This window comes from Temnothorax americanus, unplaced genomic scaffold (assembly GCF_048541705.1).
Source record: "Temnothorax americanus isolate GAGA-0224 unplaced genomic scaffold, ASM4854170v1 Scaffold19, whole genome shotgun sequence".
Classification (NCBI taxonomy): Eukaryota; Metazoa; Arthropoda; class Insecta; order Hymenoptera; family Formicidae; genus Temnothorax; species Temnothorax americanus.
This window is the reverse complement of record NW_027509329.1, coordinates 3,630,398-3,646,021: the sequence shown is the minus strand read 5'-3', so window position 1 is coordinate 3,646,021 and position 15,624 is coordinate 3,630,398. Positions and strand designations below refer to the sequence as shown.

General features: G+C 33.2%; 2 protein-coding genes across 2 annotated transcripts in view; both read left to right on the top strand.

The window, feature by feature from the left end:
- The first annotated feature begins 4,662 nt into the window (after positions 1 to 4,662).
- LOC143896664 (uncharacterized) overlaps positions 4,663 to 15,624 on the top strand; it is a 45,456-nt gene continuing 34,494 nt past the window's right edge. The window contains exon 1 of the mRNA XM_077404635.1: positions 4,663 to 4,884. The gene's annotated coding sequence lies outside the window, so the exon portion shown is untranslated. The remainder of the gene's footprint in view (positions 4,885 to 15,624) is intronic.
- LOC143896631 (CLIP domain-containing serine protease B4-like) lies at positions 11,903 to 13,957 on the top strand. The gene is made up of 3 exons (XM_077404582.1): positions 11,903 to 12,223; positions 13,042 to 13,117; positions 13,498 to 13,957. The coding sequence occupies exons 1-3, from the start codon at positions 12,206 to 12,208 to the stop codon at positions 13,743 to 13,745; spliced, it is 342 nt and encodes a 113-aa protein (XP_077260708.1). The 5' UTR covers positions 11,903 to 12,205; the 3' UTR covers positions 13,746 to 13,957.

Genomic DNA, 15,624 nt, shown 5'->3' with positions numbered 1-15,624 from the left:
AATACATTGTAATATTTAAATTTAAGGGGATCCTAAAGTGAAGGCTGAACTTCCTCGACGTCGGTAATGTTAACATTTCTAATCCTGTTTTCTATGTCATATATCTATATCTGTCCTTGTCTAACGAGAGGCATCTGTCCTTGTTTCGATTGCTGCGCCATCTCTCGCTACACGCAATGTCAACCTGAATGTGCTTTTGCACATATAAAAGTTTATTTAAACTAATCTTTTTTTCTAGGCTTTTAATCTTAGATCTAATTGTACGATATTGTTCTTAAATGTTGTCCCTAGGTCATGCCGGTCTAATTTTGTGGATATTTATTGTGGAATTTTTGTACAAAGCAAATATTGTCGTCACGTATACCAAAAATTAACAAAAATATTAATTTTTTCTCGTTTTTGATGTAAATTCGACCACCATGACCTAGATTTTGATGCGTACTTTAATTCTAGACAAGAATTTTGCATTTCTATAAAGCCAATTAAAAGATTAGTGCTAAGAAAAAAAGCCGGTATTACAGACGGCTTTAGGATCCCCTTAAGGGGGGAGACTCGTCTCTTTGACCCTTTCTTTGATAATTTTTTATAAAGAACTGAGAGTATTTATTGAATCCTAATAAAATACATGATAATGTTGACGATGAAATGTACAAGAAGAAATTTTTTTATAGTACAAAAAATACAAAATGGCTGCGCTGCAGCTGCTCGAAGTTGTCGTCTAGATTTTGCGCGGGAGAATGCCCAGGTCCTTGTAATGAACTGAAATCAACAAACCAAAATTTTTTTGTTAAATTATGATCCTCCGATGCGCATGAACCTAAATTTAGCAAAAAAATTTTTTTTTTAAATAAAGGACGTTTTAAAAACATTTTACGATTTTTTTTTCAAACAAATGGCTAAAAATAATATTTATTATAAAAATTTTAATGTAAATTTAGGTTCATGCGCATCGGAGGATCATAATTTAACGAAAAAATTTTGGTTTGTTGATTTCAGTTCATTACAAGGACCTGGGCATTCTCCCGCGCAAAATCTAAACGACAACTTCGAGCAGCTGCAGCGAGTATTTTTTCTACTATAAAAAATTTTTTTCTTGTACATTTGATCGTCAACATTATCATGTATTTTATTAGGATTCAATAAATACTCTCAGTTTTTTATAAAAAATTATTTAAAAAGGGGTCAAAGGGACGAGTCTCCCCCCTTAACGGGGACAGGAATGCCTTCTCACTTGAAATTGCACGCGTATCGGGGCATATTCAGAGCGCGTGCTCCGTCTCTAGATATTCGTTCATCATGACTGTAAGGGTATCCTCACAAGATTCTCGTATAGTAATGCAGCGTAAACGTAACGTGGATCAGCGCACGAAAAACGTATCGGTTAAGGTGTTATACGTTTTTTGTGCGTTGATCTAACAAAGGCTTTTTCATGTAATTTAACGACACCATTATCGAGCCATAATCACCACACATTACGCGCGTTTTTTTTGTCATCAGAGAAGTCGCTATGTACTTTGAACAAAGCGCTCATCTACGCTTATAATAGCTCACGGGAAGTGTATCGAATGTCAAATTTGATGAAAAATTATTATTAAAATATTGATAAAACATGATACACACACACACACACACACACACACACACACACACACACACACACACACACACACACACACGCGCGCGCGCGCGAAAAGATTAAAGATAATTTGAAATATTATTAGCAATCATTATAAGTTTAATCATTTTCTGTGCCTATTATATCTTAGTTTTTCATCTTTTCTTATCATTGTTAATCAGAGAATACTAATGAAACGTGTCTTTATTGACTGAGTTTTCTAAATTCTTCAATCGTACTTTGGAAGTTTTAGAGTCACTCGGACTGTAAATTTCAAGTGACTCTTTTTTTCTAACACCCACCGCGAAAAAATGTCTTGGCTTTCTCGCATCGGGGAGGATCGTGCCTCTTATTCGATTCACTTTACGAGGTATCGCGTGCGGAATTTCGCGTCGAAGTAACACCCGTGGAACGACCTGGGCTAGGGCTATATAAGGCGTATATATCCTCCTAACTGTCTCATATTAGAGGCGAAGTGCTGCGCACCGGTAACCGAAACAAAATCGCCCGTTTCGCTACGAAACAGCGCGCGCGCGCCCGAACGTTCGTCTGAACGTGTGCGCGCACGGTTTTTTTTTGTTTTTTTTTTCTTGCGGGAAAGCAGTAAAAGCACCCACTTCGACTCGTTACACGCTATTACGGCCGCGCGCAATAAATCGTTATAAAACCACGCCTCCTTTCTTTCAGAAGTTTATAACCTGAGGGTCTCGTCCGCCCACGTTTCGCCGATGATGCGCTAGAAACCAGCTCGTATCCGTTTCGAACAGTATTGCTCTTATAAACGCTCAGCGATATAAGAGGGAAACATGAAAACCATATAATTTTATTCGTGATCCAAGGTTCGAACCGTTTAGCAGTAATTCGCGTAAAAAATGGGGGAACCAGCTTGCCATAAAGCTGGGACCCCCCCATATCAGAAAATAGTCCTACAAAGAAGATAAGTACACTATAATTTAGTGCTAATTAAGTGCTAATTAAGTGCTCTAAAAAAACGATAAAATATTGACAGATTATAACATTTATTTAAATATACCACTATACATATATTGAACACAGTACCGTCGCGGTCGACACAATCACTTAAAAAGATTGCTGCATGAATATATTTGTTACTAAAATGATCGAAAACGTATATTTCCTAAATCTGAGTTCATTGCTAACAGTAAAACAATTATGCCCGATCTACAATAGCTGTAGTAAGCTGTAGTAAGCCTCAAGATGTAAGAAATTGACCAATCACAGTCGATTATTCTCCTCACATTCGCCTGTAATTGGTCAATTTCTTACGGCTTGAGGCTTACTACAGCTTACTACAGCTATTGTAGATCGGGCATTACAATAATTAACTTAAACCAGCCGTTGGTGCTGAGCACTAAGTTCCGTTATCTGATCGTCTACGAATTAGTTGCTCGCATGATAGTATTAAAATAATTCTCAGACATTGTACTTTAAAAGAATTACACGATTCGAATTTAGTGTTAGCTGCTTAGTGTTGAAATTAATTAATTAATCAATGGAGCGCGCGTTTCGCGGATAAACTAATTAATTTCAACGCTATACAACTAGCACTAAATTCGAGTCGTGGTACTTCTTAAAGTATAATGTCTCAGGATTATTTTAAGACAATAATCACGCGAGCACCTACTTAATTCTTTGACGATTCTGTAACGAACTTTAGAGCGCGGCGCGCGCGCTTCATGAGTTAATTAATTGATTTTAACCCTTTGCAGCTAGTACTAAATTTGAATCGTGATATTTTCTTAAAGTACAATGTCTCAGGATTATTTTGGGACCAAAAACACGCGAGCACGTAATTCTTTGACGATGCATAGCGTAGAAATTAATTAGTTTATCCGCGAAGCGTGCACGCTGCGCTCTAAAGTTTGTTACCGAATCGTCAAAAAATTAGGTGCTCGCGTGATTATGGTGCCAAAATAATCGTGATACATTGTACTTTAAGAAAATATCACGATTCGAATTTAGTGCTAGCTTTAAAAGGTTGAAATCAATTAATAACTCATGAAGCGCGCGCGCCGCGCTTTAAAGTTCGTTACAGAATCGTCAAAGAATTAGGTACTCGCGTGATTAAGGTCTTAAAATAATCCTGAGACATTGTACTTTAAGAAAATATTACGATTTGAATTTAGTGCTAGCTGTATAGCGTTGAAATTAACTTATTTATCCATGGAACGCGCGCGCCGCGTTCTATAATTCGTTACAGAATCGTCAAAGAATTAGGTGCTTGCATGATTATGGTCTTAAAATAATCCTAAGACATTGTACTTTAAGAAAATATCACGATTCGAATTTAGTGCTAGCTGCAAAGGGTTGAAATCAATTAATTAACTTATGGAGCGCGCGCGCCGCGTTCTAAAGTTCGTTACAGAATCGTCAAAGAATTAGGTGCTCACGCGTGATTATGGTCTTAAAATAATCCTGAGACATTGTACTTTAAGAAGTATCACGACTCGAATTTAGTGCTAGTTGTATAGCGTTGAAATTAATTAGTTTATCCGCGAAGCGCGCGCTTTATTGATTAATTAATTAATTTCAACACTAAGCAGCTAACACTAAATTCGAATCGTGTAATTCTTTTAAAGTACAATGTCTGAGAATTATTTTAATACTATCATGCGAGCAACTAATTCGTAGACGATCAGATGACGGAACTTAGTGCTCAGCACCAACGGCTGGTCTAAGTTAATTATTGTAATTGTTTTACTGTTAGCAATAAACTCAGATTTAGGAAATATACGTTTTCGATCACTTTAGTAACGAATATATTCATGCAGCAATCTTTTTAAGTGATTGTGTCGACCGCGACGGTACTGTGTTCAATATATGTATAGTGGTATATTTAAATAAATGTTATAATCTGTCAATATTTTATCGTTTTTTTAGAGCACTTCATTAGCACTTAATTAACACTAAATTATAGTGTACTTATCTTCTCTGTAGGACCATTTTCTGATATGGGGGGGTCCCAGCTTTATGGCAAGCTAGACCCCCCATTTTTTACGCGATTTCCTGCTAAACGGTTTGAGGACCAAAATTCGGACTAGGACACTTAATTAGCACCTAAATAGCACTAAATTTTTGACCTAGTGCGAACTTGATTTGCGCTAATGGGGGGTCCAGCTTAATAGAGGTGCCTTTAGAACCACGACGTGTCAACGACGACCCCGGCGGTCGTAACGGCGCCCATGGCCATGGCGACGACGTCGACGACAGCAACTGCTCCGACGGCAACTCAGCCGATCGTATTAAACGTAAGTGTTAAAATAATGGGATAATTTCTTATCATTATTAATAATGTTAACACTTTGCAACGACAGTTGCATATATCACATGTGACGCATACGTGACAGCGTTCGACAAAGTGTTAATAATGAAATTTATTTACGTGTATACATATATACATATATATATATATAACATATGTGTGTGTGTATTGCTCTGAAAAATAATTGTTGTGCAATTACTTTTAAAAAATAAAACCCAAGGTGATTTTTGCCCAATTATATATATATATATATATATATATATATATATATATGTCAGACGTATTTTTTGGGACACCCTATTTTTTTAATTGCAAACCATGTTAGATAATCCCCCGAACTTTGGATAAGTGTTCTTTTTTAAAATAAAGCAATATTTTGGGTGTTAAAACATTTTTTATACTCAACGTTTACTATGAGGACTCATGAATGTAACGTATTTTCCTAGGACATGTCCTCGAATTATACTTTAAACAGACTATTCGCAATTAAAGTTAGATGTCCCAAAATAATACGTTTAAAATAAAGCAATTAAGATATTTTTTATACTCAACGTTTACTACGAGGACTCATGAACGTAATGTATTTTTCTAGGACAGTCCTCGAATTATACTTTAAACAGGCTATTCGGCAATTAAAGTTAGATGTCCCGAAATAATACGTTTAAAATAAAGCAATATTTTGACTGTTAAGGTATTTTTTATACTCAACGTTTACTACGAGGACTCATGAATATATTGTATTTTTCTAGGACATGTCCTCGAATTATACTTTAAACAGACTATTCGGCAATTAAAAAGTTAGGTGTCCCGAAATAATACGTTCAAATTTTACGTAGTTTATTTATCGTAAGCTTACTTCGAGGTCATCATATAAAAGATGTCCCGAAATAATACGTTTAAATTTTACGTAGTTTATATATCGTAAGCTTACTTCGAGGACATCATATAAAAGATGACCTCGAAGTAAACTTACGATATATAAATTACGTAAAATTTGAACGTATTATTTCGGGACACCTAACTTTAATTGCCGAATAGTATATATGTTTAAAGTATAATTCGAGGATATGTCCTAGGAAAATACATTACATTCATGAGCTAACTTTAATTGCCGAATAGTTTTTATGAATAAAGTAACTTTTGAAGTTAAATTACTACATGTTTGTATGTGATATGTTACCTTATATTATGTGGCATATTACCTATATGGTTGGGTAATATGCCACTTTTTTATTTCTTTTTTAAACAATCAAAATATTTTATTAAAATCATATACAAATAACAGATAAAAGAAGGAAGAAGGAGACCAGTATGCAAAGATAGTTCAAGGAAAAAGAAAAATATGAAAAAAGTCAAATTTTTGTTAAGTGTGGCATATTCCCCTGAGTTACCCTATATTTCGGAAATTATGTCTAACTAGGTTTACATGTTTCTACGTATACTTTGAGGACGTTGAGAGTTTGAGGACATTTATAGAAAGATAATTCGATTTAAATAAATTTAGAAGCAAGTTAGATATATCATTTATTTTATTTCGGAACATTTATATTAAAATGTAATATGTTACATTACATAAAAATATATATCTTTTATAAACGATTATTTTTAATATAATATATCACTTTGACTTTTTAAAATAGGAACCTGGCGTATCTATATAGTTGACGTCGAGATGTTTTCGAAATATTAGTTACAAATTCTTTTTCGATTAGGACTTCTTCAATTATAACCATAGTAACCTTTGCGTGATCTTAATATCTTCATCTAACATCAAACAAATAGTTTTTTATGACCCTCTCAGAACTAAATAAATTTTGTCTGAAACACGAACATGTCATTTATAAGATATTTGAGGAGTGCAAATAAAATGGGACACCCTATATATTATACATTAGATGTAAATAAATAACCATTTAAAAAATAAATATAATGTTCGAGTAAAACATTCTACTTCACCAAACCACTTAGATTTATTAAAAAACTTTACCAAGTAGTTTGTGTGTGTGTGTGATTTAAAAAATATTATTAAAAACAAAGGCAATCAATTTTATATACTTTTTGAAATACTGATGATTAATGTTATTACACAACTAATATACTTATTAAATATCAACATCGATAATATTTTACTGATAACTGACATTGAATGTCACTAATTTTTATATTATTGACTTCTTAAAAATAAAAAAATTACACTTATTATTTATTAATATTAACAGACTTATTCATTAGGCAATATTGTAGCAGTAATTTTTTCTTACTAACCTTATCGAATGGCAAGAATAAACTCTATCTGATCGAATCCGAATAGCTCGGATAAGTATGCCGCAGTAATATGATAATCGCAGCTCACTATGTGCACAAGCCGAAACAGCGTGTGTCGAAAGTTATTGTTTACGTTTCAGGTTATCGTTCCGCGTGTACTTGGCGCGAAAAACTACTAGTACAGGGAAATTAAACAAAAAAATGTCAAATCTGCGGAATAATTCACATGTAGCTAAATTTTTGCATGGACCTTTATTTCGTCGTTAAAAACAATATGTGAAAAGTCCCCATCGATGTGACCCCTGCTAAAAATTTTACAGAGGGTCAAAGGTAAAGAAAAACAGTTTTTCGCGAATATTTCTTTATTCATTAGTCCTACGGTAAAAATAGTTATTACAAAATTTGTAGCTTATAAAATTCTCTACAAAAAATGTTCTATAAGTTTTTTTGTACAAGCAATACTTTTCACGTAATAAATTTTGCAAGATATGCGCTGCGCGGTAAATTTACGGAGCGCGCTGACAGACGTCAAATAAATTGAAGCGTCGCACGCGCGCACAAAAAATGTCATATCTTTTGAACGAATCATCGTACAAAAATGATCGAAAAATCGTTGGAAAGCAAAAACTTTCAGCTTTTTAATGCAATTTGGTTCGTTATTCTATGATAATTTTTGAAAATTCTACGATGGTTTAAACAAATTGTTACATGCATTTTTTGCCTTTTTTCATAAAATTAGCCACAAGTAGGTTCCAAATTGTTTAAAAAAAAAAACGCCAGCAGGATATTACAGTATATACTTCATACTTTGACCCTACCAGAGGAAAAAAATTACAAAAATTTTTTGCTTTAAAATCAAGCTATTGACATTTTCAGTAATTTTTAAAATTTTTGATGAAACGTTAAAATTAAAATCGTCATAACTTGGCGAAAAATTGAGCTAGAAATTTTTTTTAAAAAGCAATCGAAAGCTTGAAATGTCTACTTTTAGGTCCTACATTGCAATAGTCCTCATTTTCTTGCATTTTTATTTATTTATGTAAATATACGAGTTGTCGCGAAAAATCTTATTTAAACAAAGGACTATATATTTACTTATAGTAGTTTTGTATAAAAATTTACGTTTCTCGGGGATAATGCACTGTTTTTCACACCACCTCGGAGGTACAGTGCTAAGCGCGTTTTTTTCTACGTGATGTCCCCATTAGGTCTAATCCACTGTTTTTTTAAAAGGAATAAAGCAAATCAATTTCTATTGCTTCCGCCAAGAAATCTGGAGATTCGTCTTCGTAGCTGACATAGCATTTTTCGATTATATTAGGTGCTGCGTTAAGGCAAGTCTGGCAAGGCCATGGCAATGTCTACATACTGCTGAACATTTTAAACCCATTTTTCTGCAGCCACAGTTGAATCCGCAATTTTTCGAGCAGTTGAAAAAAATGGAGTTTAACAGAGTGTCCGAAGCAAGTGGTAGCAAAGATGGAATCGACTCCAAAAAATATCATTCCTCCTTATCCATCCCCAGTGTTTAGGATTGAGATCGTTCCCAAGCCATGTTTTCACTTGATAGTACACCCGATACAAATGCTGTTGAGCAGCACTAGATGTTGGTGGAAGAGTAAATAAATAAAGGTAAATTGAAAGCTTTAAAATTATTAGAAAAACGTGATGATTTGAGAAATTCTGCGAAAGTTTTTAAAATAAAAGGATGTTCGCCAGAATTAATTTTTAGTAATGGAGTACGCTTTCTTTTGGCGATGTATGGCGTTCCACATAATGAGGAATCGATAGATATATTTAGGTATTATTGTTTTGCTAAATCAACGCGGCTTACTAAGGCAGTGAAATTATCTACTCTTCCACCAACATCTAGTGCTGCTCAACAGCATTTGTATCGGGTGTACTATCAAGTGCAAACATGGCTCGGGAACGATCTCAATCCTGAAGATTGGGGATGGATAAGGAGGAATAATATTTTGGAGCCGATTCCATCTCTGCTACCACCTGCTCCGGACACTCTATTAAACTCCATTTTTTGCAACTGCTCAAAAAGTTGCGGATTTAATTGTGGCTGCAGAAAAATGGGTTTAAAATGTTCAGCAGTGTGTGGACATTGCCATGGCCAGTCTTGCCTTAACACAGCACCTGATGCAATCGAAGATTGCTATATCGACAGCTACGAAGACGAACCTGCAGATTTCTTGGGGGAAGCCATGGAAATTGAAGAAGTTGACGCGGAAATTATGGATATCGAGCTAACGGAGGGAATTGAAGAAGAAGCAGAGACTTAATAGCAAAATGTGTGTTTTTTCACGTTTGCAAAAGAATGTTTACCATGGAAATTGATTTGCTTCATTTCTCTTAGAAAAACAGTGGATTAAGCCTAATGGGGACACCACGTTAAAAAAAAAAAACGCGCTTAGCACTGTACCTCCGAGGTGGTGTGGAAAACAGTGCATTATCCCCGAGAAACGTAAATTTTTATACAAAACTACTATAAGTAAATATATAGTTCTTTGTTTAAATAAGATTTTTCGCAACAACTCGTATATTTACATAAATAAATAAAAATGCAAGAAAATGAGGAATATTGCAATGTAGGACCTAAAAGTAGACATTTCAAGTTTTCGATTGTTTTTTAAAAAAATTTTCTAGCTCAGTTTTTCGCCAAGTTATGACGATTTTAATTTTAACGTTTCATCAAAAAATTTAAAAATTACTGAAAATGTCAATAGCTTGATTTTAAAGCAAAAAATTTTTGTAATTTTTTTCCTCTGGTAGGGTCAAAGTATGAAGTATATACTGTAATATCCTGCTGGCGTTTTTTTTTTAAACAATTTGGAACCTACTTGTGGCTGATTTTATGAAAAAAGGCAAAAAATGCATGTAACAATTTGTTTAAACTATCGTAGAATTTTCAAAAATTATCATAGAATAACGAACCAAATTGCATTAAAAAGCTGAAAGTTTCTGCTTTTCAACGATTTTTCGATCATTTTTGTACGATGATTCGTTCAAAAAATATGGCATTTTTTGTGCGCGCGTGCGACGCTTCAATTTATTTGACGTCTGTCAGCGCGCTCCGTAAATTTACCGCGCAGCGCATATCTTGCAAAATTTATTACGTGAAAAGTATTGCTTGTACAAAAAAACTTATACAACATTTTTTGTAGAGAATTTTATAAGCTACAAATTTTGTAATAACTATTTTTACCGTAGGACTAATGAATAAAGAAATATTCGCGAAAAACTGTTTTTCTTTACCTTTGACCCTCTGTAAAATTTTTAGCAGGGGTCACATTGATGGGGATTTTTCACATATTGTTTTTAACGACGAAATAAAGGTCCATGCAAAAATTTAGCTACATGCGAATTATTCCGCAGAAAAATCCTAATTTCCCTGTACTATACCGTGTCTGTTGATTCAAATTCGTCGTCGTCCGTGAGAGCGTGTGTTTACATGTGACGCTTTTGATTGTTTTCATCGACATAAAGGCGGTCTAGAAAAGAATAGAGATGTGCAACCAATATCTATCTCTTTCTATTCAACACCGTAATATTGGTCGAAAAGAGACAGAAAAGGCCGGTATTCATAGTCGGTTCTTATATTTAAGACCATCTTAAGTACAATCTTAAAATGTCATTAACCAATCACAGAGCCGTATCAGCATCATAAGATATTACTTAAGACGGTCTTGAAATAAGATCTGATTATGAATACCGGCCAAGAGATTGGCCGTACATGCATTCTACTCTCTAATTTTGAGGGCCATTTTGGTAAAATTAAATAATAAAAAAATCAAATACGGTAAAAAACGATGAAATAAAATCAAACACGGTAAAATACGGTGAAATTAAGTCAAATACGGTAAAATACGGCGAAGTAAAATCAAATACGGTAAAATACAGTGAAATGAAATCTAATACGGTAAAATACGGCGAAATAAAATCAAATACGGTCAAATAAAATCAAATACGGTAAATATGGCGAAATAAAATGAAATACGGTAAAAAAACGTTGAAATAAAATCAAACACGATAAAATACGATAAAATTCAATCAAATACGGTAAAATACGGTGAAATATAATCAAATACGTTAAAATATGGCGAAATAAAAACAAATACGGTAAAAAACGTTGAAATAAAATCAAACACGGTAAAATACGGTGAAGTAAAATCAAATACGGTAAAATACGGCGAAATAAAATCAAATATGATAAAATACGGTGGAATAAAATCAAATACGGTAAAATACGGTCAAATAAAATCAAATACGGTAAATACAGCGGAATAATATCAAATACGGTCAAATAAAATCAAATACGGTAAATACGGCAGAATAATATCAAATACGGTAAAATACGGCAAAATAATATCAAATACGGTCAAATACGGTCAAATAAAATCAAATACGGTCAAATACGGTCAAATAAAATCAAATACGGTAAATACGGCGGAATAGTATCAAATACGGTCAAATACGGTCAAATAAAATCAAATACGGTAAAATACGGTCAAATAAAATCAAATACGGCGAAATAAAATCTTGAATACGGTAAAAAACGTTGAAATAAAATCAAACACGGTAAAATACGGCGAAATAATATCAAATACGGTCAAATACGGCAGAATAATATCAAATACGGTCAAATACGGTCAAATAAAATCAAATACGGTAAATACGGCGGAATAATATCAAATACGGTCAAACTTTTGTGAATTATTTTGTTAGGGAGAAATAAAGCTACTACTATTTAGGATTTTCATACATTGCGCGTGTACGTGGCATCTTTTTTTTTTACCTTTTTTGAAAAAGGTAATTTGGAGTACACTTCAAGCGCGCGATGGATTATAGTTTAATGTCATATGTCAGACTTGCGGCGACTGGATTATAAAGATCTATCGGCTAAGCCGTAATGCAATTCGATATGGTGAAGATAAGGCGGCGAACACGTAGGAGATTAATGAATTAAGCGATATCGGACGTAGTCTGAATGGAACACTTGACGGGGAACGATTCTCGTGCATAACTTGTTCATAATGCTGCTGCGATTTGTGGTAAGAACGGTAATTTTGAAATATTGCATTGACAAAAAGATATAAAAAAGTTATACCAATATATTAATTATGTAAAATATTGTATATATTGAATATATTGTAGCAAAGAGAGAGAGAGAGAGAGAGAGAGAGAGAGAGAAAATTAACTAAAAAAGTAGTTTTGCTTTCTCATAGAGAAAGCTGTTTTTGTAAATTTTTTTGAGTTGCTTTTGCCAATGTGTTCAGAATGTTCTAAAACGTCGAAAAATCGCTATTTTAAAAAAATGTCGGTATATGTGTATGTATGTGTGTATGTGTGTATGTGTGTTTGTGTGTATTTGTGTATGTGTGTATGTATGTGCCAAATTTACCGAAATTTCTATAACTCCAGAACTAATCAACCAAATCTTAACGAATTATATATGAAATAGAGGTAGAAAAAACTGGAGAATATAACAGAATTAATAAAAATTGCTAATAATCAAGGGGTTCTTTTTTAATAAAATTTTGAATTTGCAGAAATGTTTGTTTATGCTTTAATTTCCGCAAATTTGGAGATATCGATCTATTTCTAATTTTATTATATTTTTCAGTCTTTTCTACCCTTATATTTCATATATAATTTTTTAAGATTTGGTTGATTAGACTCAGCTTTATACGCGATCAAAGGTCCCTAATTTTTAGAAAAATGTCTGTAATAACTTTAACTTCTAGAAATTTTAAGATATCGGTTTATTTTTTATTTTGTTATATTCTTCAGTCTTCTCTATTTCTATTTTTTTTTAAATTTCACAATCATGAAATTAGAATTCTTATTTGATTGTTTACCTGCTTTCCAGCTTTCAGACAGAATGCGACTCTCACTGTCTTGTATGCTTGTATTTTCGTGCAATATTTCCATAGTGTTCTCCATGAGTAAGTCTTTCATAATCTAAAATATCGGAATTAAATATGATGAAAGGATATAGATTAAACCGTACGTTATATGAATAAAAGTAATTAAAGTTCTTAAGATAAATGTTTAAACTAAACTATAAGCAAAATCTGCAAGAATTCTTCAATGCTTTGCCTTTAACAAAATATATAAATTGTATAAAATTCATAAATTGTATAAACGAATACGAATAATATTTTCCAGGATTATTTTAAATAAGAAAAATTGTTATTACTATTTTTGAATAAAAATATTTATAACAAATTTTCTGAAATGAAAAATTTCTCCATCGAAAAATTCTATTAAATAGATTTCTATCGAAAACACATAATGCTGTAGTAAATTTAATGATTCATCGTAGTCGATGTAACGAAACATCCTAGCTGGTCACTGTTGGAGCACAATAACTGTGGTAATTCCAACAACGATCGCATTATCGGCGGCAAAAATGCGAGCCTCGGCGCATATCCTTGGATCGCGAGAATAGGATACAACATGCCTAACGCGCCTGGCACATTAAGCTACAGATGTGGCGGCACGATCATTAATCGACAATACATAGTCACGGCTGCCCATTGCGTGGTAAATCTACCCGAAAAGTACGTATAAATATCATTAAAAGAAAAGTAAGGAAATAAAACCTTTACTATATATATTACCAAGTACGCTCAGCGTTCAATCAAAGATAAATTATTTTTAGTCCTTGAGATGGGAAGGGACTAAATAAACATTTCTTCATTGAACTTCATTTCTTCTTCATTAAATTTTATATTTTATTTGTAAAATAGACGGCGCCCTGGTGGAAAAATATCTCAGAATTTTTTATATTATTAATTAGAATTTCTATAAAAATTTTTAGATTTATTCAAATTTTTTTATACAAATTTTATACGAACGTTTTTCAGAAAAACTGAGACAAAATAATAATAAAGTATTTCAGATTTTTCCCGCCAACATATATCTTTGTAAAAATTTGAATAAATATAAGAGAATTTGTGCAATTTGTCAGAAATTTTCGTACATACGGAAATATTTCGAAAACTTTTATCCAATTATTTCTAAAAGTATCTGTGATATATATTCTTAGAATTTTTTATAAGTCTCAATTCTTATAAAATTTCTGGGAAAATATAAGAAATTTTTTCACCAGAGTGACATTGTACGATTTCGTAGTTTTGTTATCTTTTTTAGAAGAAAAGTATCGAAGAGACGCTCCAGATAATTTGATAATTTTTTTTTCAGAAAAATTATTACAGAATATAATAAATTATATTCTATAATTTGACTTTTTGTTATTTAATGTACATAAATCTAAGTTTCAAGGTGGGTGGAATTATAATATCCTATAATAACGTTGGAATAATATATTAATTATTCCTCTTCTCCTTTTCTTCCACTCTCGTTTGCGTTTGCGGTATCATAATCTTCTCTCGCTCCCTCACTTTGCCGTCTAACCAATGCCGCCGTTATTCACCTTTCCCTTCCTCGTCCCAATTTAAAGAAGTTTCTCAAGCCGTGGTTTTGCCATGTCCCCCTTCCGTTCCTTCCCCGGATTAATGATGAAATCTGCCATTGCCAGAACGACCGTTCACTAGTTAAGGTTTGAATACGCCGGGTTTAATCCTTGCGCACATAGTAGCGCGGGTAAGTGGCAATTTCCATAGATAATGTTACTCGTAATTGTACGGAAATAGGATGATGCGTCGGAGATATGCGATTGCGATGGTGCGGGTGCAACGATCATGCAGGATACAGCCGAGTTGAAGCTCGATTATGCACATTAAATAGCATAGCTGCCGCTGTTATAATATTAAGTGATATATAGCAATGTATAGTTTTTACGTGCGAAATATCAAATTGATTGAGGCATAATTCCTCGTGAATATTGTGACTATTTTTGACTTATTTGAATACAATGCAACAAAGTCTTGTGTTTACTGTTTGTTTTTTTTAGAAATAAATTTTATTTTATTGAGATACGTAAAATATATGTAATTAAAGTAAATAGATACGTGAATATTTAATTTTTTTTATTAAAGAAGGAAAGGGATTTGTTATCGTGCGTTCGACATACTGTGAGAAAGCGAAAAATTCTACCGTTTTATTTAATAACAGAAAGACAGAAACTCGTATTACATCATACAATATTATATAGTAAAGCACATCGTAGTTATTGAAGTGAAATATAAGAAGTATCCGTGCTCTTTTCTCGAGATCCTCTCTTATCGGCGATGCGGGCGATTCAAAACTCGTTATTTCTCGAATCTTTTTCGCATGCCTCAAAGTCAGCGAAAGAAAGCTTCCCTCTCTCTCTCTCTCTCTCTCTCTCTCTCTCTCTCTTTTTCTCTAAGATATTCCCACGAGTTATACTTTCCGTAATGGCTTCTCGTTATTCATTTGCCAAGTCTGTACGCATCCGCTCGTCGATACGATAATTAAATAAGCTGATGCAATAGCGATATAGGAAGCAGAGCTCGATTCAGTTAAG